The sequence below is a fragment of the Schistocerca cancellata genome, chromosome 3 (genome assembly GCF_023864275.1).
Source record: "Schistocerca cancellata isolate TAMUIC-IGC-003103 chromosome 3, iqSchCanc2.1, whole genome shotgun sequence".
In the NCBI taxonomy this organism is placed as follows: Eukaryota; Metazoa; Arthropoda; class Insecta; order Orthoptera; family Acrididae; genus Schistocerca; species Schistocerca cancellata.
The window spans coordinates 765,351,040-765,375,506 of NC_064628.1; the positions used below are offsets into that span (position 1 = coordinate 765,351,040).

Here is a 24,467-nt window from a genome sequence, read left to right on the forward strand (position 1 = left end):
CTAACCCCACTTCCCCAGCGCAGTGAGCTCTGTTAGCTGGAAGGTGTTGGCATACCTACGTCTTGAAAACTTATATGTTGAAGTCCCTTATCATGTTGTAACATCCACGTGATAAATTTTTGGCTACAGTGCGGCGAGAGGAAATTATGCCTGTAACAGTTATAAACATTATCTATTCGGCATATGAAAAAATAGTGAATTAATTATTTATATAATATTCTATGATGTAATTAGACATATCGACGTGTATCATACAAAGACAATGATAATTGTAAATTCCTTTTATGATCTGCGTTTGTCTTCCTTTGTTTTTACCTTTTGTTGGTTGGCTTTTGTAGGTTCAGCACGCAAGGCGCATATCAAACTGAGGTCTGTTAAGAAATTGTAATTATTTGTTAATTATTACTTGAAAATAGAGTTCATTATTATTATAAATATGAGTGAATAATTATTTGTAACTTTAATTCCTCTCTCAGTAAGAATTATCTGTGTTAATTATTTCTTTCCGCTGCAAGGAGCGCAGCCATTGATGATAGCGATTTGTATCACGTTCTTGTCTGTGTTTTCCTTAGAAACAAATCAAATGTTTGCTTGATGAGGTCTAAATAGTGCACAATATGAAAGTATAGTTTATAGAATTTAATAATCATTTAAAATACTTGCTTATTTGGTCTAACAATAGAAAGTGTCTATCAATTGTCTGCCGCCATCTTAACAATTATCTCAGCGGCAAATTCAAATTACGCAACTCTGCAGACATAAATGCTGAACGTAATACAAATGTGTAAAAATAAATGTGCACCGGTGGTCCCGAACTCATTTTAATGAAAATAATTCGAATCAGATTGGTTCTTTAAAAACAGTGCTCATAGCACGATCGTTATAACAAACTTTTCTAGCTGATGTATGGAGCCGAAATTAATTACGCACGAGTTGCGAAGAATATTGTTTCAGGTAACATACGTCAGTGTTGTGCACGACTGATATTCTGTGGTTTTAATGATCATTTTGCTGAAGATAACTGTTTCCATCATAACCCATAGTTGTATAGAATCTGTTGTATGAACTGTGATTTAGTGACACTTACACAACTTACAGACAACACTTTAACACGACGTTAACTTGGAGTTCTTTAGCAACTTGATCAAAACTTTAGCCAGGAGAAAAATTATTTAGTAATTACTCAATGTAGTAAAATAAGATTATCATTTCCATTTACAAATTAGTTAAATACCAAACCGAATAACACAGCGAACGCCACAATGTGATGAGGGGTGTAAGAGCCAATCGACGGAAACTTGTGTGCTTCTGGATAGTGGTACGCATCTGCAATAAGAAGTATCCGAAAGTGGGGGTGCATCTGTAAGAGGAATTATCTGAGAGTCGGAATGCATGCATCCTAAACTTTAATGAAGCGTAGTGTCGTACTGCGCGACATGACAAATGCCATTTTTGATGTGATGATGGCATGTCGTGTTATACGACATAACACCATATATTACGTTACTTTACTTTACGTGATGCAATATATTACATGACATGGATACTAATACTATCAAGTAAAAAACGCGAATATGCCAACATGTTTTGATTTGAATGTGTATGAAGCTGCCAGGTAAGTTGAAAAGCTAGCTCCCTTCTTCTACATCCCTAACTCTGCACAGGACATATTGACCTTTTTTTCCTATAATAGGAGCTTTTCTCATTCTGGTTATATGTATGAAGATATGGAGCCAAACTTTGTTGCTCTCTGTGATGACTATTTAATTTATTGGTTTTTCCCACCAAATAGCATCTCTGGGTAATTGATCAGCTTGTAACTCCTAACATTTTCACGAGATGTCACTCTAAAAGCTAGTTAAATATAGATCAGATAACAACAATCATTATTGAAATAATGAAACCTGTACCAGTTACTTATTTTTTTATGCTTAGCACAACACGTTTAGAGAATTTATTCTGATTTTCAAATGCATTTGTTTATATGAATATCTTCGCATGTGTGGTTTTCTGTCTCTCTTGCGTCGCTTTGTGCTAAGCATAAAAATAAGTAACTTTAACAGGTTTCATTATTTAAATCATGAATGACACAGTTTCAGACTTTCCTGAATCATCTAATATAGTGAAAGAAATTAAGTTAACAATAATAGTACTGCACGCTCTCCATTACAGTTATTATAGATTATATACACAAACGTTCCTCGTGAATTAGTCTCTCTATTAGTGGAAACCGTATCAGATCTCTTGAGTATTTACTGAGATTAGGCTCTACATACGGACAGAGACACGCACTGGGAAACTCTTATATTCTCGAGCAAATGCCTATCTTGAAATGTGAAAAAGACTGGTCGAAATAGTGACTTGGAAGAGTGTGAAGTTTTTAAGGAGAATCATTTTCCGGGCATTTAGTCACTGAACGGAAAAGTCCAAAGGGCAGCTCAGTTCTCAGAAGAATTATGTAGTCTGTACGAAAAAAAAAATGGCTCGGAAGCGTTAAAGATAACAGCCTACGTTTCACGACGTGACTCACTGGTTGTGTCTAGACTGAGCATATCTTTTCGTCTCATTCATTACACAAGATATTGTAATTCTTTCAGAGAGAGCAAAAGACTCGGAACGTCAGTTGAATTTAGTACAAAAAAGGTAGTAAGATGAACATCTTTAGCTGTAAAACAAGAGCAATGGTGACTAATGGAACTATATCAGGTGACGCTGAGAGAATTAGATTACAATGAGACTATGAAAGCAGTAGAGAAGTTTCGATACTGGGGCAGGAAACTGGCGATCGAAGAAATAAAGAGAATACGTAGATTGCCAATAGCAAAAAAAACTTTCCTTAAATAGTGAAATATGTCACCAGTGAATACAAATTTAACTGACAGGCGGCCTTTTCTGAAAGTATTTGTGTGAGGTGTAGCCAGTACACCATGGTGGCCGGCAAATGTTCCACAGAACAAATGCAGGCATGCCTCAAGAAAGCGTAATAGTACTGCTGATGTACTGAATACACACAAGCGAATTATCAGAAAGGTTAGCAGCCCTGTAGGATCCTTCGCTGACGATGCAGCTGCCTACAGCAAAGTATCACTGAACTTAAGAAAATCCAGAAAAGATATGGACAACATTCCACTTCGTGTAAAGACTACAAGCACTACTACAGCTAGGCGTTCCCGGTGTAATAATTCTTGATAAACCCTCCGGTTTGTTGCCAGACCGTAAAATCAACATGACTCGATATTTCGGCGATCCATCAGTCCGCAATCTTCAGGAGAAACGCTGCTGAGTCCTTCTGAAAACTTATGCCAAAGCTGGAAACCGTCGTCCTATATAGGCTCCCATATAGTAGACAAGTTGTACGGGCGCCTACACGAGTATAGGCCGACTTCTCCTTATTTTCAGCGGGACTCAGGAACAACGTTTCTCCTGTAGATGGCGGGATGGTGGATCGCCGGAATATCGAGTCGTGTAGGTTTTTGGGATCCAGCAGCAAGCCCAGGGAGACTACCGCTGTCAGAAGTCTTTAAATTTGGAGTCATGCAAGATAATGCCCTTAATACAAAGATAGAAACCGATGTATGCGATTGAAATAGTGATGAACGTCTTGAACATCTCACGTCATTTGAATATTTTGGGCTTTCATTAAGAACAGATATGGTGTGAGACAGACAAGTAACATCCGTATTAGGGAAGGTAAGTGGAAGGGGTAGGTATGCAAACAACAGATATGCTAGTGCGACCAATTATAAAGTTTTGCCGCTGTGTTTGGAGTTGTTATTAAATTGGCACGACAGTCTGGGGTTTACTAGTGCCCCATTGGGCGCCTCAGGTGGCAGATAGCGGAATGTTGTCCACATATTGAGGGTCCTGGGCAAAATACTCACGGAGAACCAAAACTAGCACGGGCGGAGGCTAGGCAAGCCATGGTGAAGGCAGCTCTCCCAGAGGTAGAACATCGCTAAATCAAGATTCCTGGTTGACCAGGTTGGGCGTTCTGCAGAGGGCTGCCAACCCATTTCTGTAAAGTACTGACCGATCAGGATACTCAACGCAGGCCTCGGAAAAAATACAGAATTTACTGGAACAAAAGTTGGCAAAGCTACAAGGATTTATCTTTTTGTGCTTAGAATATCGGAAGTCTATACCACGTTGGAAGTGTGCCAATACTAGTAAACGAATTAGGAAAATAGAGAGTACAACTGGTAGCTCTCCGACAAGTAAGATGGCAAGGAAACGTGTCACTGAAAACTGGAGACGAGTCAATAAAATGTCGAGATTGCACTCAACGTCATGAATTTGGAACCGGATTCTACATTCATAAATCAAAAAATGACTCAATACCATACACTACAGACACAGTGGTTACACATTACATTCCTAAATGCACGTATACCAACAGAAGGTAAAGATGACGACATGAAAGAAGAATTCTACAGTCAACTGCATTACACGCAAAACTCAATAAGTGAGCATAGTGTAAATGTAGTGTTCAGAGGTTTTAATTCCAAAATAAGAAAGAAAGAAATTTACAAACCAACCAGTGGCAATTTTAGGCTACACGAAATAAGTTCAGATAATGGGGTTCACTTATAAACTTTGCAATGACATATGATCTCACACCAAGCAGCCCGAAATTTAAACACAAACGCATTCATTTAGGGACATGGATATCACCAGATGGACAACTAGTATATCAGGTTGATCATGCAGCTATCCAAAAAGATTCCAAAATACACACGTCAAAAAAAGTTTTGCATCACCCCAGTTCCCAGAACTCCTGAAGATAGACGTTGACTGTGGATATTGTATCACAGACGCAGTCCCTTTGACTGTTCACAGATGTCGCTAAACCCACCCAACGATGTAAACAACCATGCATGAGCAGTGCCTATTAGACGGAGGGGGTCCGACAGCCGATCAGTTACAGTCACTCCAATAGGAAGGAGGTACACAGCTCGTGTTTTCTGTACTTCAACCACGCCTAGAAGGTGAATACCGCTGTTCGATTGCGTCCGCATTGTGACTTTGTCCCAGGAAGGGCTGTCAACAAGGGAAGTGTCCAGGCGTCTCGGAGTGAACCAAAGCGATTTTGTTCGGACATGGAGGAGATACAGAGAGACAGGAATTGTCGATGACATGCTTCGCTCAGGCTGCCCAAGGCCTTCTACTGCAGTGGATGACCGCTACCTACGGATTATGGCTCGCCACCATGTTGAATAATGCTTTTCGTGCAGCCACAGGACGTCGTGTTACGACTCAAACTGTGGGCAATAGGCTGCATGATGTGCAACTTCACTCTCGAGGTCCATCTTTGCAAACACGACACCATGCAGCGCCGTATAGATGGGCCCAACAACTTGCCGAATGGACCGCTCAGGATTGGCATCACGTTCTCTTCACAGATATGTGTCGCATATGCCTTCAACCAGACAATCGTTGGAGATGTGTTTGGAGGCAACCCGGTCAGGCTGAACGCCTTAAACACACTGTCCAGTGACTGCAGCAAGGTGGAGGTTCCCTGCTGTTTTGGGGTGGCACTATGTGGGGCCGACGTACGCCGCTGGTGGTAATCGAAGGCGCCGTAACGGCTGTACGATATCTGAATGCCATCCTCCCATCGATAGTGCAACCATATCGGCATATCGCCATATTGGCGATGCATTCGTATTCATGGATGACAATTCGCGTCCCCATCGTGCACATATTGTGAATGACTTCCTTCAGGATAACGACATCGCTCGAGTAGAGTGGCCAGCATGTTCTCCAGACATGAACCCTATCGAACATGCCGGATAGATTGAAGCGGGCTGTATATGGACGATGTGACCCATCAACCACTCTGAGGGATCTATGTCGAATCACCGTTGGGGAGTGGGACAATCTGGACCAACAGTGCCTTGATGAACTTGTGGATAGAATGCAACGACGAATACAGGCATGTATCAATGCAAGAGGACGTGCTAGTGGGTATTAGGGGTACCGGTGTGTACATCAATCTGTACCACTACCTCATAAGGTCTCACTGTATGGTGGTACAACATGCAGTGTGTGGTTTTCATGAGCAATAAAAATGGCGGAAATGATGTTTATGTTGATATGTATTCCAATTTTCTATACAGGTTTCGTAACTCTCGGAACCCAGGTGATGCACAACTTTTTTGGTGTGTGTAGTATTAAAGATGTTAGAGCATCTAGGGATGGGCTTGTGACACATACCATATACAACGTAGGAAATCTTGCGAAAGAAAATATAAGAAAAATTTACAAAAGATATGGGAAGTAGCCTATCAAAAAATAAACTGACCAGTAAGGACGGCAAGATATCAAAAGCAGATGGAAACAGCTGAAGAACAGTATTCAAACAGTAACTTACAAAGTTATTTGAGAAAGAAAACGATGTAACAAAATTTGGTTTAACATAGAGTGCCAAGAAAAAGTGCTGGAGAAAAGAAATGCGAGAAAAGCATGGACTCAAGAAAGGAACAATATGACACCTAAGGAAAGATGCTAAAACATCCTCCAGCAAACAAAACGCACGCTAAGACAAGAGAAAAGGGATTGCTACAACAATATGATAAGAGAAGCAGAAGATGATCTGAAGCATCACAGGGCAAGGCAGATGTATCAAGATATTTTAAAATAAGTAAGTGGACACTGAATATATTCAAACAGAGTGTGCTGTCATCGTAGCAAGTCGCTATAGTCCATACGAAAGTGTAACAAGATGCTGTTCGAACTTAAATGGTTCAAGTGGCTCTGCGCACTATGGGACTTAACATCTGAGGTCATCAGTCCCCTAGAACTTAGAACTACTTAAACCTAACTAACCTAAGGTCATCACACACATCCATGCCCGAGGCAGGATTCGACCCTGCGGCCGTTGGGGTCGCGCGGTTCCAGACTGTAGCGCCTAGAACCGCTCGGCCACCCCGGCCGGTGAACTTAAATGGAAATGGATAAACTGAAAGAACTTTAGAGAACAGAGGCTCAGTGCAGCAGTTGTGCTGCCACCATTAAATATTTGGCGGAGGGAACATGGCAACGAAAGAGGGACCAGGGCGCGTGCGAAGGACATTTTTCCCTCGCTCAATGCGCGAGTGGAATAGCACAGAAAGTAGTTTATACTGATATGAAGCACTCTATGCAACGAGCTGTACACTGGCTTGTACACGTTGTGATTCACGTAAGCTGTTCACCTCAGGCATCCCTCAATCTTTTACGATCTCGTAATGCAGTTTCCACCCAAACTAATTATAAAAAGGTCCTCACTAAATGACGTATAGTCTCTTGCCTTTCGCCGGCCGGAGTGGCCGAGCGGTTCTAGGCGCTTCAGTCTGTAACCGCGCGACCGCTACAGTCGCAGGTTCGAATCCTGCCTCGGGCATGGATGTGTGTGATGTCCTTAGGTTAGTTAGGTTTAAGTAGTTCTAGGAGACTGATGACCTCAGATGTTAAGTCCAATAGTGCTCAGAGCCATTTGAACCATTTTTCTCTTTCCTTTGATATATTAATCGTAGAAATATTGATATCAAATCAAAAAAAATTGTTCAAATGGCTCTGAGCACTATGGGACTCAACTGCTGAGGTTATTAGTCCCCTAGAACTTAGAACTAGATAAACCTAACTAACCTAAGGACATCACAAACAGCCATGCCCGAGGCAGGATTCGAACCTGCGACCGTAGCGGTCTTGCGGTTCCAGACTGCAGCGCCTTTAACCGTACGGCCACTTCGGCCGGCGATATCAAATCACTTTTTGAAACTGAGCTGTAGTAATTTCTGCTTCTAGTATCGTACAGTAGTTCTAAAACCGACGAACTGAATTACGTTTCGTTCTTCAAAACCCGATAACTATTTTTGGAGAAGTTATCTGTTTGCAACAGGAAGCCGGTTGCTGTCTTATGCAGAAGTTCTTGTTCTTATACGGCACTGTCGCGTTAGGCTGATGGGGTGATCCGATATTTTTACAAAAGCAGAAGAACGGGAGAAAAGTGCAGATTTAAAGAGATACTAGCCACACTTGGCTACATGTCGTTCGACCGACAAACGAAGTCAAAGAACGAAGCCAAAATGGAATGGATTTGTAAAACACAGAATCGACACACCGGTGTAGTGGCAGTGCAATGTTCTGTTTCCTCATTATTCGACATGACATATAAGGGGCAGTCAAATGAAACCGAAATAGAAGGGAAAAAAGAAAGTTAACTGTTTGTTATTTCAAAAGCAATTGCCATAACTGTTAATACATTTATCCCATTGTGAGACAAGATAGTCAATGCCTTCATGGAAAGATGTTTTGCGCTGCATACGGAACCATGATTGTACCCAAGCGTGAACCTATTCATCCGAAGCGAATCGACGGCCACGAATATCTTCCTTCAGGGCTCTAAAAATAAGGAAATCGCATGGAGAGAGATCGGGGCCGTACGGAGGATGTTTAAGGGCTCCCCACCGGAACTTCTGTAGCGTTGTCGAAATACAATCTTTCTGTTGCAGGATAATGACCGCCCACATGATGCAAAGTTGATTCGCCGACGCTGCAGAAGTTTCGCTGGGAAATCCTCAGCATCCTCCATACAGTCCCGATCTCTCCCCATGCGATTTCCATATTTTTTTAAAACCCTGAAGAAAGGCATTCGTGGCTGTCGGTTTGCTTTGGACGGAGAGATTCACGCCTGGTTCACAGTCATCGTTCCGTGGACAACCGCAAACATTTTTCTATGAAGGCATTGTCCATATTGTCCCACAGTGGGGTAAATGTTACAGCGAATACTTTTGAAATGATAAACACTTTTCTTACTTTTTTCATCTCTCGTTTTCATTTGACTGACCCTAGTATTTCATTAATTGGATACGAAATCACGTTCTTTTGCATAACACAGCAATCGGTTGCAAGTTCAAAACACATTAATCCTAAGTCTAAATACTGTAATTACTTTGACGATAGTAATCGGACATCGAAGACTGAAACACCGCTGAATTCATCTCTTTTAGAACTACGATACCAGTAGAAGAAACTAGTATAGTTCCATTTGCAAAAGCGAAGTTGGTACTGGTATCTCTGCAACTAATATAGCTATGAAAAGTGTATATAAGTTGTTTATTGAGGTCTTACAATTATTTTTGGTGAACGAATCCGGAGATATCTGAGATTAACAGCGAAAAACCCATAAATGTCCAGCAATAAAAACAATTTGTGCATCTTTTACAGAAACAAGGAAGAAGTTGTAAGAGTCGAAGGACATGAAAGGGTGACAGTAATTGAGAAATGAGTGAGATAATCTTGTAGCCTGTCCTTTGTGCTGTTCCATCTCCAGACTGACAAAATACAAAATAAAAGTAAGGAGGAACAAGAGAAAGATATTAAAGTAGATTTAAAAAGTTGAAAATTGACCGATGACACTATTATTGTGTGACAGACGCTAAAGGAAGAGAAGCTGAAGGGAATGGTTAGCATGTTTGCAAGAGGTTAAAAAATTGATGTCAACGAAGGTGAAACCAGGGTAAAGGAGTATAGTCGAACGACATAAGGCGATAATGATGGAATTTAATTAGGAAAAGAGACATTGAAGCCGGCCGCGGTGACTGTGCGGTTCTATGCGCTTCAGTCCGGAACCGCGTGACTGCTACGGTCGCAGGTTCGAATCCTGCCTCGGGCATGGATGTGTGTGATGTCCTTAGGTTAGTTAGGTTTAAGTAGTTCTAAGTTCTAAGGAACTGATGACCTCAGATGTTAAGTCCCATAGTGCTCAGAGCCATTTGAATCATTTTTGAGACATTGAAAGTAGTAGACGAGTTTTTTTTATTTGGGTAACAAAATAAATGAAGATGGTGGAAGTAAAGAGGATATAGAATGCAGACTGGCCACTGCAAGAAAACCTTCTCTGGAGAAGCGAAATATGTTAAGTTTAATGTAAATGCAGTTGTTAGGAAACATTTGCAGAAAGTACTTGTGTGGAATGTGCTGAAACTTTTATGATAAATAATATATACAAGAAAAGGACAGAACTTCTGAAATGTAGTGTTGCAGAAGTATGCTGAAGGTTAGATGGATAGCTCTGATAACCAGTGAACAGATACTGAATCGAATCGGGGAGACACGAAATTTATGGCACAACCTGACTAAAAGAACGGGTCGATTGCTAGGACAAACCCTGAACCATCAAGGAATCGTCAATTTGGTAAGGGAGGGAAGTGTGTGTGGGGGGGGGGGGAAGGTGGGGGGAGGGGGGAGGTGGAGTGATGGGGGCGGGAGGAGCGAAAGGGGCAGGTGTAAAAATTATGTTGCAGCGTGGAGAGCTGCAACATACTATTCTTCAACTAACGACAAAAAAACGCAACACAAGAAAGCTGCTTAGCACCAAACAAAGTCTGAATTTATCTGTGACTGGGTGTGAGGTCGTGGCTGTGCTAAACTTGAAAACCAACATCACAAGAAAGCTATTTAGCACCGAACAAAGTCCGAATTTACGGGTGAATGGGTATGAGGTCGTGGCTGTAGTAAAATTGAAAACTAAAATGTAGCTGCAATCAGTCACAACGCAATAGCTTTAATTTAACGCGTTTCCAAGGTACATAGCTTCATCAGAAATATCTTCACATGATAATGTTCATCGCATGAAAATCATTAGCAAACGTTCATTCAGGCAATGAAGATTATTATCTGAAGATATGTTTTATGACTAAGGTATGTAAAGTACCTTCGAAACGCGCAAATTAGTGCTTCTGCATTGTGAGCGGCTGAACCTAAATTTTAACTTTCAAGCAGAAAGAAGTGTTGACAAATAGAAAAAGTGCTCTGAATCAAAGGAGGGCATTGCAGTACTGACTTAAAATAAGACAAGAAGAAGAATATTATCGACTACTGAAGATGTATACCCCTTAGACCGAAGATAGGTGTTATGGACCGGGCACAGATCTATCTCTACCGCTACGTGACTGACGGCAAAAAGACGTGTTTCTGTCATTAGGTACTATGTGAAGTGAAGCTGACAGTTACATTTATCCTTATTTATAGCTCTGAATGCAAGCATTAATTTTAACGGAAAGACCTGTCGTACGCATGCAGTAATACAGTTAACCTAATTTCTCGGAAAGTCCCAATATCAATGCTATGGTTATTACTTTTACATTTGGCCAGGAGAAAGCGTAGAAACAATTTGGACAAGCAGGTGTATTGATAGTTCTTTCTTTTTGCAAGCGATATAATTAGCGTTCGTCAATGAATTGCTGATTTGTTGCACTGCGAGTCATTTGCCTTACCGCTGACATGGGAGATGAGGACAAAATATTGGTTTGGTGGGGAGCAGTTAATTTTCTGATGGTTCCTCGACAATACGTGTGACACGTTTCATTGTGCTTTCATAAGAAATGACATTCGTTTGTATCTATAATGTACGCTTTGTTGCATAAAAAACCGTTCGTGTTCAATAACTTTAGCTGAATCGAGTACAAAGAGCGAAACAGTGTGCAGATTATAAGCACAATACTATAGCAGAAATCGTTCGTCATAGAGAAAACCCTTGTAGCCTTTGTTGCCTCAAAGTCTTCATCAATCACCGAATTTTAGATCTGAGGTACAACGTATTTTAACGAGGTAGATGTATAATGACCCATATCAATGAATTCGCAGTATTTAGCCACACAGAAATACACTCAAACAGAATATCGTTCGCATTTGTTTGGTAACAATATCACTCCTTGACATCAGCCTGTAAATTCACTGCCTTAATCTCGAGTAAGGTGCTCGCAATTTTTTTAAAAGAAGGGAAGACTATGACTGAATAGCATTATCTGAACTACTGTGGTAACCCGTGAGTAAATTTCATCCTGTTTACGATATTATATACAGTATCTGTTCGTGGATATGAAACAGGTGTAACACAGTAAGGAACTTACAGTTTCATTGGACTGGACAGAATTTATACCTTTATAAAAGGTTTTTACATGGCAAATTAAAATTTAAACACAGTAAATTGCATATGCTCAATTACTTTGTTGATTTTTACTGATAAATCTATATTTATCTCCATGGGAACTGACAGTCCGCAACGATTGCTAACGGTACGAAACAGTGCGCGCCTGCTACAGCATTAAACAAGTTTGCCTGTGGAACGAAATATTACTTCCTTTCGTGTATCTTTCGGTGCAACCAAACACTGCACAAGATTTAACCATCGAAGAAAAATTTTTCTAAATATGCTGCACGTGAGGTAAAAATAAATTGTAGTGTACCCCAGAAGACGCCTGCAAACGGATATCGCCACCAATCGACCGACCGAGGTGTGATAACGACAACTGTCTATATTATCTATGTATGGGCTAACCCTCTGCTAACAGCAGACGATGTTCGTGTTTGCTGCATTTTGGCACTATTGGGAATGGTTACAAACGTAGATAAAGCATTTCTGACATTGACACTGGCACTCTCTTTAAACGAGAAGAAGAAGAAGAAGAAGAAGAAGAAGAAGAAGAAAACGAGACGCTGATCCAGGAGATGGTTTAAACTGAGAGAGAAACATAAACAGGAAAACCTGTTACAGGAAAAGTTACTCTTGGAACATGATTAATCAACTTTCTGCGAATGGACAGTAAAACATTTGATAACTCGTTTAGAATTATTTAGACTTCACACTGAAAAGGAAGATACGAGTATGCACCACACACACACAACACACACACACACACACACACACACCAAAACGAATTTGCCACATGTGAAGTTATCACAAAGATAGAAGATTAACAAATACAACAGTGACACTGCTTTGCACAATATGGTGATGTACAAATTACGTAAGTGCTGGATATATTTTGGAATATTCGAAAAATACAATCCTGCAACTTCGCAACAAGATAGCGCGGAATTTTCGACGGCACCAACACGCCAAAAATATTTCGCCACAGTGGGAGAATAAAAAACGAAAACTGACATTAATGTAAAGTGTATTTTGCAAATCATGTGCGCCGCCCGGGGTGGCTGAGTGGCTCTAGGCGCTACAGTCTGGAACAGCGCGACCGCTATGGTCGCAGGTTCGAATCCTGCCTCGGGCATGGATGTGTGTGATGTCCTTAGGTTAGTTAGGTTTAAGTAGTTCTAAGTTCTAGGGGACTGATGACCTCAGAAGTTAAGTCCCATAGTGTTCAGAGCCATTTGAACCAACCAAATCATGTGAACAGTCGTCTGATGATCAACTTGCCAGTTCGAATACGGTAGTGGCGCTATTTACCTAAATAAATAGCAGTATTAATAGTGGCTGGTTGCTGTCTTCTTCTTTGTAAGAATTAACCTACATTACAGTGAGATAAATTGTAATAAAACTGGCCGGCCAGAGTGGCCGTGCGTTTCTAGGCGCTACAGTCTGGAGCGACCGCTACGGTCGCAGGTTCGAATCCTGCCTCGGGCATGGATGTGTGTGATGTCCTTAGGTTGGTTAGGTTTACGTAGTTCTAAGTTCTAGGCGACAGATGACCTTAGAAGTTAAGTCGAATAGTGCTCAGAGCCATCTGAACAATTTTAATAAAACTATTTTTCACGAAACGAATACCACGAAATATCAACAGGAATAACGTCCGCATTGTTGTCAAATTTTCTGGCACGTCGAACACGCTGTATGTTTGACAGACGCGTCAAGTACCACTGTACACGGTGAAATATTTCTCAAACACAGTAGAATTTGACAAACTGCTCGTGTATGGGGGGGGATAGTGAGGAGAGAGTAGATGCGTGTGGGTTGCGAAAGCGGGCTGAGGAGCTGGCGTGGCGGCGCGGTGGGGCGTCAGCTACTCTGGCCGGCGGTCTGCCCGTCCGCTGCCGCGGCCCCAGTTGTCCACGGATCGCCGCGCTGAACGCAATGGACGGCACTGCCCCGCTGCTGCCTCTCCTGCTGCCTCTGCTGCTGCTGCTTGCTGCTTCGGGAGAGGGCGGGCCCAGGCGCGCACCCCGCAACTTCGACGGCGCAGCGCGCTGCTTGCTGGCGTGCCAGGTCAGTTCCTCGCTTTTAAATAGAGATGGGGCCCCTCCACGCACACACCAGCGTGGTGACCAGACCAAAAGTTCTACTGTCACCTCCGTCAACATGTTAGTTATCTAGTAAGTGGATCACAGGATGCTGGGCTGTGATGTTATCCGTGCGTCAGGGTAAGACTATGCATAAACACCGTCCATCAGGTGATAGATAGTGGACGAAACGCGTGTGAGGGTAGCGATTTGAAGAGCAGAGGGAATAAAGTGCCAAGGCTCATGCCGTGGGAAAAAAACCTCTGCGACAGTGGGATGGGTAGTATGAACAGTAGTGGCTTACTGGCCCGTAACTACTATGGTCATTCACAGGAACACAATTACTATGGAGGGGTCTCGCAGACCGCATTTTTCTATTTTATATATCAAACCAGAATTTTGCAGAATATATATATATATATATATATATATATATATATATATATATATATATATATATGTTGTTGTTGTTTGTTGTTGTGGTCTTCAGTCCTGAGACTGGTTTGATGCAGCTCTCCATGCTACTCTATCCTGTGCAAGCTTCTTCATCTCCCAGTATCTACTGCAACCTACATCCTTCTGAATCTGCTTAGTGTATTCATCTCTTGGTCTCCCTCTACGATTTTTACCCTCCACACTGCCCTCCAATGCTAAATTTGTGATCCCTTGATGCCTCAAAACATGTCCTACCAACCGATCCCTTCTTCTAGTCAAGTTGTGCCACAAACTTCTCTTCTCCCCAACCCTGTTCAATACCTCCTCATTAGTTACGTTGTAAGTAGGCTGTTTAGATTTTTATATGGGTAATGCCACGTAGCGCTCTCTGTATGAAAATCACTGGCTGTGCTGTGTGCAGTATGTGGCTAGTTTGCATTGTTGCCTGCCATTGTTGTCATGAACTGCTATAGCTGGATGTGAACAGCAGATTGCGTTGGGCAGTTGGAGGTGAGCCGCCAGCAGTGGTGGACGTGGGGAGAGAGATGGCGGAGTTTTGATAATCTGTAAGACTGAATGTCAATTATGAATATTAAGGTAAATACATTGTTTGTTCTCTATTAATATCTTTCATTTGCTAACTATCCCTATCAGTAGTTAGTACCTTCAGTGGTTTGAATCTTTTATTTAGCTGGCAGTAGTGGCGCTCGCTGTTTTGCAGTAGCTTGAGTAGCGAAGATTTTTGTGAGGTAAGTGATTTGTAAAAGGTATAGGTTAAAGTTAGTCAGGGCCATTGTTTTGTAGGGGTTATTGAAAGTCAGATTGCGTTGCGCTAAATAATATTGTGTGTCAGGTTAAGCACAGGCTTGTACAATGGTTCTAAGTGGACGTTTCACATGTATAATTGTTCTAAGGGGACGTTTCAACGTGATCTACCCATCTAATCTTCAGCATTCTTCTGTAGCACCACATTTCGAAAGCTTCTATTCTCTTCTTGTCCAAACTAGTTATCGTCCATGTTTCACTTCCATACATGGCTACACTCCATACAAATACTTTCAGAAACGACTTCCTGACACTTAAATCTATACTCAATGTTAACAAATTCCTTTTCTTGAGAAACGCTTTCCTTGCCATTGCCAGTCTACATTTTATATCCTCTCTACTTCGACCATCATCGGTTATTTTACTCCCTAAATAGCAAAACTCCTTTACTACTTTAAGTGTCTCATTTCCTAATCTAATTCCCTCAGCATCACCCGACTTAATTTGAATACATTCCATTATCCTCGTTTTGCTTTTGTTGATGTTCATCTTATATCCTCCTTTCAACACACTGTCCATTCCGTTCAACTGCTCTTCCAAGTCCTTTGCTGTCTCTGACAGAATTACAATGTCATCGGCGAACCTCAAAGTTTTTACTTCTTCTCCATGAATTTTAATACCTACTCCGAATTTTTCTTTTGTTTCCTTTACTGCTTGCTCAATATACAGATTGAATAACATCGGGGAGAGGCTACAACCCTGTCTTACTCCTTTCCCAACCACTGCTTCCCTTTCATGCCCCTCGACTCTTATAACTGCCATCTGGTTTCTATACAAACTGTAAATAGCCTTTCGCTCCCTGTATTTTACCCCTGCCACCTTTAGAATTTGAAAGAGAGTATTCCAGTTAACATTGTCAAAAGCTTTCTCTAAGTCTACAAATGCTAGAAACGTAGGTTTGCCTTTTCTTAATCTTTCTTCCAAGATAAGTCGTAAGGTCAGTATTGCCTCACGTGTTCCAACATTTCTACGGAATCCAAACTGATCTTCCCCGAGGTCGGCTTCTACCAGTTTTTCCATTCGTCTGTAAAGAATTCGCGTTAGTATTTTGCAGCTGTGACTTATTAAACTGATAGTTCGGTAATTTTCACATCTGTCAACACCTGCTTTCTTTGGGATTGGAATTATTATATTCTTCTTGAAGTCTGAGGGTATTTCGCCTGTCTCATACATCGTGCTCACCAGATGGTAGAGTTTTGTCATGACTGGCTCTCCCGAGGCCATCAGTAGTTCAAATGGAATGTTGTCTACTCCCGGGGCCTTGTTTCGACTCAGCTCTTTCAGTGCTCTGTCAAACTCTTCACGCAGTATCTTATCTCCCATTTCGTCTTCATCTACATCCTCTTCCATTTCCATAATATTGTCCTCAAGTACATCGCCCTTGTATAAACCCTCTATATACTCCTTATATATATATATATATATATGTATATATATATATATATATTCTTGACTTCCAGTCATTCATTACACTTCTTAGAGGTTGCCTTTGTAGAAATTTGAATTTCTTTAAACACTACTATATTTGAAACACTCCGACAGTTAAAACAATGCGAAATCTGGAGTATATTTTTATTTTATGAGTTACGAAAATAACAGCAAATAGTTAGCTCTCTGCTCACACACAGATTTTCATCAGAGAGATTATATTACAAATTGGCAATATAACTGGGTCGAAAAATCCAACATGACTTACGATAAATTGTGTGCGAAGTCAACTTCCAGTTTATAACTCACTTTGCGATGTAGAGCGAATATTTCAGTCCATAAGTCTATGAATGGAGAAACTTTGCCACATTTTTCTTCTAAAATTACGAGTAAAAAAGCTAAATAGTTGTTCTCATGTGCCACTGAATCATACTTTAGTCAATTTCCACCTGCAAACACTTCACGCAGACCTTCCTGGAACACTCCAAACAAATCGGACCACCACACTGTTGACATGGGTGCCTTGTTTTCCTCTTCAGACGAGGAGGACAAAAGGTACACGTTTTTCGATTTTCAAATTCTTCTTTCGGTGTCTGAGGCTCATCTTGCAAGTGAAGACATCTGTCTCACATAACACACGTTGCACAGAAGGCCCAGCTTTCCCCGCCATGGAGAAACAGTAGCATGCAATAAAAACGCGGCACGCAAACACTATGGTACGTCTGTGAGACCTCTGAAGGATAATAATTACGAAACAAAGAGCAGCAACAATGCAAGAATGGTTGCACGTGTAGCTTGACAGCCAATAGGAAGGTACACGGAAGAGTCCATTTGGCTTTGCAGGGGTGTGAGAAATATCTCGACACAAAAATTAGTAGCGGTCTGAGAGACGGTCGATAGTAGTTAATGGCTAGCTGCGACATTTCATGCAAGGTTGGATTTGTTAGTATGGGTATCATGCATCATTACCGTGGCAAGCGATGGCGATGTATCCCAGTTGCTGCAGCCGGTACATTCCTGGAACAATCAAGATGGTAGTAGGAGATCGGCCACAGATCATCTCACTGTGTGGGCGATGTGTGGAGCGTGTCTGCATGCAGTGTACGGTACGGCTTCCCTGCGTGGTGCCAGTTATTCGGCAGTGTGTTCCAGCTGGATATCCAGTAATGGCGTTTGATTAACAGGGGCTCACCTGTACCATTGTGTTTCCGTGTGCTTGGCCATATGTCTTTTGGTCTTTTTTCGCTGCTGCTACAAAATCTGCTCCCGTGAGCAAGTGACAGAAGTTCATTTTCACAGACACGACGCTGTGATGCTAGTCACCGAAATATACGGCATGAACTCGAACTCCACCGGCGAAATGTCTGAAGTTGGCCAAGGACATTCTCTGACAAGGGAAACTCCCCGTGGCAGACCCCCTGAGATTTAGTGGTAAAATGGCACAGTGGATAGCCCGTCAGAACCTGAATACAGATCAACCATGAAATGGTGAAAAGAACTGCGAATAAAGAAGCAAAACAGGAACAGTGATCGGTCCAAGCTAGAGATGTGCAACATCAAGCGATTCGCCAGAAACACTACGTCGTGGTTGTGGTATCACGGTGTTGAACTGCAAAGTGGGAGATTCGTGAGTGGGTGATTCTTGTTGAAATCTCCCTTTCCCCTCATTTTTTTCCCACAAAATTATGAATTTTCCGTCCGCTCATTGACGTGTCCGTTATCCTTCCGTAGTCTTGGCAACTGTCGTACTACACATTGCTTACAGACTGAATATGAGTCATGTGGTAAGAATATATTACTGTTGCAAGTAGACGTGATGAAAGTGAGAGCAGGCGAGATGCAGCATAGAGATCTTCACAGAAATGAAAACAGCAAATAAACGGATGTGAACAACAAAGAGTTCAAGAGTCAAAACTTCCACATCGAAACGCAATAGTCGTAACAGGCGGTACTTGTGTTAGTACGAATAGGACGTCCCTTCCTTACACCTCCCTGTTGCAAACGGACGTTACACCCCGACACAAATACAAATCCGAATACAGCGAACAGACGCGTAAATGACAGGACGGGCAGTTCATAATTTTGTGGGAAAAAAATGTGAGGCACTAAGGAGATTTGAAGATGGATCTCGACTTTGCCGTCCGACACCGTGGTGGTATAACCACGACGCCGTGGCTATCCGAATTCGCTCGATGTTGCACATTTTGAGCCTCGACTGTTCACTACTCCTATTTTGCTTCTTTTTTTTCACAGTTCAGTACACCTTCTTCCTGTTTTCATGCTTGATCTATGTTTAGTTTTTCACGGGCTATAAACTGACCCATCTTACTACTAAATCTGAGAGGGGTGCAATGGGGAATTTCCCTTCTGAGTACTTTGGCACGAGGGACCCCTGTCTATGGTAGCTCATTACACTGTGATTGCATTTCGATTTATTTCTTACGCTCAGATGCAATGAAAATACTTGCACAACAGTACAAACGTCGATGGTATGCGCTGTGAATCATATTGGGAAACAGCCTTATTCCTTTCACTCGTGGTAGTTATTTATCACTGAAGATAAATTAAGAATAATAGCCATATGGAAACATTTACGTTAAAATATAGTTAAATGAACTATGAGTCTTCAAATGAACTATGAGTCTTCAAATTGTCCCGTGTATTCTGTTAGTGAACATATCTCCACTGTATGCTCGAGTATCTGCCTTTTTGATTCACAATTCGTAATTAGGTTTGTTTCGTTTCCGTTTATATCGCCGTTACACTTTCCAGCTGCTCTACAGGGTGGTCCATTGATAGTGGTCCGCAGCTCGTGGTCGTGCGGTAGCGTTCTCGCTTCCCGCGCCCGGGTTCCCGGGTTCGATTCCCGGCGGGGTCAGGGATTTTCTCTGCCTCGTGATGACTGGGTGTTGTGTGATGTCTTTAGGTTAGTTATGTTTAAGTAGTTCTAAGTTCTAGGGGACTGATAACCATAGATGTTAAGTCCCATAGTGCTCAGAGCCATTTGAACCACGGATCTATCTCTCGTGTTCAGATAACCTTGTGCTTACTGAACGCCCAGTCTCACCTACATATACCGGCCCATTTTCGCGCCCGATTTCATAAACTCCGGTGGCATGAAACTTGTTACTTGTATCTTTCGTCGAGCCCAGAATGTCTTTTATTTTCTTTTTGGTATGAAAAATCGGCTTAATACCTGCCCGACGGAGAATTTTGCGCAGGCGTTCGGTAACCCCTTGTACCGACTTCCAGCGTCTTGGCAGCCAGCTGTGACAGCTTTGCGGAAGGACAGCCCTCGCAGAGCAACAGGCGCGCGGCAGGCCACAGCGGTGGAGCGTACACAGAGCGCTAACGCGACCTGGTCGATGGCAGTTAGTAAACAACGCTTCGCTGCAGTCGCCGCTCAGTGTCCCATTTGCCGATTTCCACCAATGACAAGCAATAAAGGAAACTCCAATGGAAAACGCCTATTTCCGCCAATGACAACACACAACGCAAAGACCAATAAAAGAACGCCTAATACCCTTCCTCCTCACCCACATATCCAATGACAGCCCTTCTCCATAGTATACAGGGTGGTTCATTGATCGTGACCGAGCCAAATATCTCAGGAAATAAGCGTCAAACGAAAAAACTACAAAGAACGAAACTTGTCTAGCTCGAAGGGGGAAACCAGATAGCGCTATAACTGGCCCGCTAGATGGCGCTTCCATAGGTTAAACGGATATCAACTGCGTTTTTTTAAAATAGGAACCCCCATTTTTTATTACATATTCATGTAGTACGTAAAGAAATATGAATATTTTAGTTGGACCACTTTCTTCGTTTTGTGATAGATGGCACTGTAATAGTCACAGACATGTGGCTCACAATTTTAGACGAACAGTTGGTAACAGGTAGGTTTTTTAAATTAAAATACAGAACGTAGGTACGTTTGAACATTTTATTTTGGTTGTTCCAATGTGAGACATGTACCTTTGTGAACTTATCATTTCTCAGAACGCATGCTGTTACACCGTGATTACCTGTAAATAACACATTAATGCAATAAATGCTCAAAATGATGTCCGTCAACCTCAATGCATTTGGCAGTACGTGTAACGACATTCCTCTCAACAGCGAGTAGTTCGCCATCCGTAATGTTCGCACATGCATTGTCAATTCGCTGACGCGTGTTGTCAGGCGTTGTCGGTGGATCACGATAGGAAATATCCTTCAACTTTCCCCACAAAACTACATCAAATTTTCCGGAGACTTCAGAATCCGGTGAACGCGCGTTACATGGTATGGTGCTTCGACGACCAATCCACCTGTCATGAAATATTCAATACCGCTTCAACCGCACGCGAGCTATGTGCCGGACATCCATCAGGTTGGAAGTACATCGCCATTCTGTCATGCAGTGAAACATCTTGTAGTAACATCGGTAGAACATTACGTAGGAAATCACCGTGCATTGCACGATTTAGATTGCCATCGATAAAATGGTGGCCAATTGTCCTTCCTCCCATAACGCCGCACCATACATTAACCCGCCGAGGTCGCTGATGTTCCACTTGTCGCAGCCATCGTAGATTTTCCGTTGCCCAATTGTGCATATTATGCCAGCTTACGTTAGCGCTGTTGGTGAATGAAGCTTCGTCGCTAAATAGAACGCGTGCAAAAAATCTGTCATCTTCCCATAATTTCTCTTGTGCCAAGTGGCAGAACTGTACACGACGTTCAAAGTCGTCGCCTTGCAATTCCTGGCGCATGGAAATATGGTACGGGTGCAATCGATGTTGATGTAGCATTGTCAACACCGACGTTTTTGAGATTTCCGATTCTCGCGCAATTTGTCTGCTACTGATGTGCGGATTAGCCGCGACAGCAACTAAAACCTACTTGGGCATGATCATTTGTTGCAGGTCGTGGTTGACGTTTCACATGTGGCCGAACACTTCCTGTTCCCTTAAATAACGTAACTATCCGACGAACGGTCCGTACACTTGGATGATGTCGTCCAGGATACCGAGCAGCATACATAGCACACGCCCATTGGCCCTTTTGATCACAATATTCATACATCAACACTATATCGACCTTTTCCGCAATTGGTAAACGGTCCATTTTAACACGGGTAATGTATCACGCAGCAAATACCGTCCGCACTGGCGGAATGTTGCGTGATACCACGTACTTATACGTTTGTGACTATTACAGTGCCATCCATCACAAAGCGAAAAAAGTGGTCAAACTAAAACATTCATATTTCTTTACGTACTACTCGAATATGTAATAAAAAATGGGGGTTCCTGTTAAAAAAACGCAGTTGACATCCGTTTGACTTACGTCAGCGCCATCTAGCAGGCCAACCATAGCACCATCTGGTTTCCCCCTTCGAGCTAGACGAGTTTCGTTATTTGCAGTTTTTTCGCTTGATGCTTATTTCGTGAGATATTTGGCCTGGTCACTATCAACTGACCACCCTGTATAAGTAATCAAACTAGTGCTCATTCAGCAGTTAGCAATACATCCTGCGGAAGGTGTCGGAATTTTATAGTTGACAATGCGACCTCAAACCCAGAAAATTTTGTTGACTGTGACAGGTGGTGGGACTGTTTCTATGAAGAGGACACAGCATATTTCCTTTCCCATCTTTCGTTAATCCGAGCTTGTACTCAGTCTGTAAAGGCCTCGCCGTCTACGATGTTCATCCTTCTTCCACCATTCCTTGTGCGGCGTGAGGTACACTATGGACCAAAATTTCTTACACTCTCTTTGCGTCCCAGCCACGGATGGGTAGTGAGAAGAACGGAAATAGATGCTGTTTCATAAAAGTCGGAATCTCTCTTACTTTGTTTTCACTGTCACTATGAGAGTGTGAGAGGAAGTAATACTTGGAATAGAAAGCCTTCTGAATCCAGAAATCCACAGCAGCAAAATGTTAAATTCCGAATGATCTGTACACCGGAAAGGCAGGTCGGACAGCAATTGAGGCGGCGTCCAAGGAAAGCATGAGAGTACGATGTAAATATACATATTAACGTTAAATTTGGGCAAAAAATAGGAACTCTCTGCTTCCAACCCGCGTCAAGCAGCGATCTGATAGAAAGTCTCAGAGAAATCTTGGAAAATGTAGCGCGTTACTTATTCCTTCATCATGTGGTAGTGATATGGGGAGATTTAAATATGCCTTCTACAGACCGGAAGATGCACGCGCTTACAACTGGAGAAAAGGGTAAAGATTCTTGTGGCGTTATAGCAAGCATATTCAAAAAGGTATTAAGCAGTTGTTAGACAAACCACATGTGATGGAAACGTAGTGGATTTGCGGGCAACAAACAGGCTATTCTTCGGTACAATGACCATGGAGATAATAATAACGACCACAAGGTTATTATATCATCGTTAATCATAAGTGTTAAACTATAATTTAAGTAAAGTAGGATCGCATTTCTGCACTTAAAGGACGACAAGAAAATGGTTAGAAACTATCAGAGCAACCGACAACAAACATTTGTTACCTGGGAGGAATATGTGAACGAGTTACACCGCAAATTCCGGAAATGTTGTAGGTCCATGCCAGAAACGTTTGTGTCGTGGAAGGTAGCAAGAGTCTGGAGGGCTCCGCCATGGTTCAAAAAATAATTTGTAACACTGTATTCCATAGTTTTACGTAGACAGAGCTGCATTCCAGATTCAGACGAAGTTGAATCATTTTTGGCAAAAACAGGTGAATAAAGTGAAAACAAGCGTACGGATTGCTGTGGAAGAATCTTTCAGTGGACCGTGATTAAAAAAAAAAGTAAGAAGGTACAGGCTTATGTAAAATCGGTTTCTGCTTTAAAATCATCAGTCGAGAAGCCCGACAACGCCGGGTCGGAGGGGTATAAAATGTATAATTAAATCGTAAATTCGTTTTTGCAAAACTTGTGTCACCGAAGATTATGACAATTTAAGTTAGTTCCTTGTGTCAATCGCCAAATGAATACGAATGTGACAGATAGAAAAATGAAGATGATAGATACAGGAAACGTCGCTAGACCTGACGGGGTGGGGTACTTTATGAGATGTGTGTGAAATATGCAGCGAAACTGGCCGCTCTTCTAACAAAAGTTTATCGTAACTTCGTGAACAATGGAGTGTTCCAGATGACTAAAAAAAAAATTAACAGGTTGTTCCAATCTATAAGAAATGTCACGAGGCAGATGCACAGAAATACGGATCGCTCTCACTAACACCAGTATGTTATGGAATTATGGAACGTAGTTTGTGTATGAGTGCGCCGACATTTTTTAGAGAGCAAGAAACTCCTCTGTCGGAGTTACCTTACCGCGGATCCTGCAACCAGTGATCGCGTGAAGCATAGCACGCTCTCTGTTCGTTTACGATAGCCAGAAGGTTCAACGTAGATAATGGAGCCCAAGTTGATGTAAAGTTTCTTGACTTCCAGAAATATGTAATGGGTTCTATCACGACGGGGCTTCAAGAAATATGTTACACATTATTATTTCAGGCCAAGTAACTTTCATTGACTGCCGCACTACACTTCAAAGTGCGACAGAGACATGACACTAATAGTCACCAAGTGTCTGTAAACTATGGTGGGAACGGTCTACCACTCTTTCACTTCCCCGACGATAGAAATCCGCTCCTTAGTCACGGAGCCATTTGAGAATTCTTGTACGAGGGTCCTCATCGTTGGAAAATATGTTTCCTCCCGAGAAGTTCCTTCAGATTGCCGAGAAGATGGAAATAACATGGTGCATGAACTGGACTTCCCGATCAACGATACCCACGCC

At 42.1% G+C, this 24,467-nt stretch overlaps 1 protein-coding gene across 1 annotated transcript in view; it reads left to right on the top strand.

The window, feature by feature from the left end:
- Positions 1-13,832: 13,832 nt before the first annotated feature.
- LOC126175796 (uncharacterized) overlaps positions 13,833-24,467 on the top strand; it is a 314,318-nt gene continuing 303,683 nt past the window's right edge. The window contains exon 1 of the mRNA XM_049922776.1: positions 13,833-13,981. Coding sequence (XP_049778733.1) covers positions 13,850-13,981 — 132 coding nt within the window. The 5' untranslated portion in view covers positions 13,833-13,849. The remainder of the gene's footprint in view (positions 13,982-24,467) is intronic.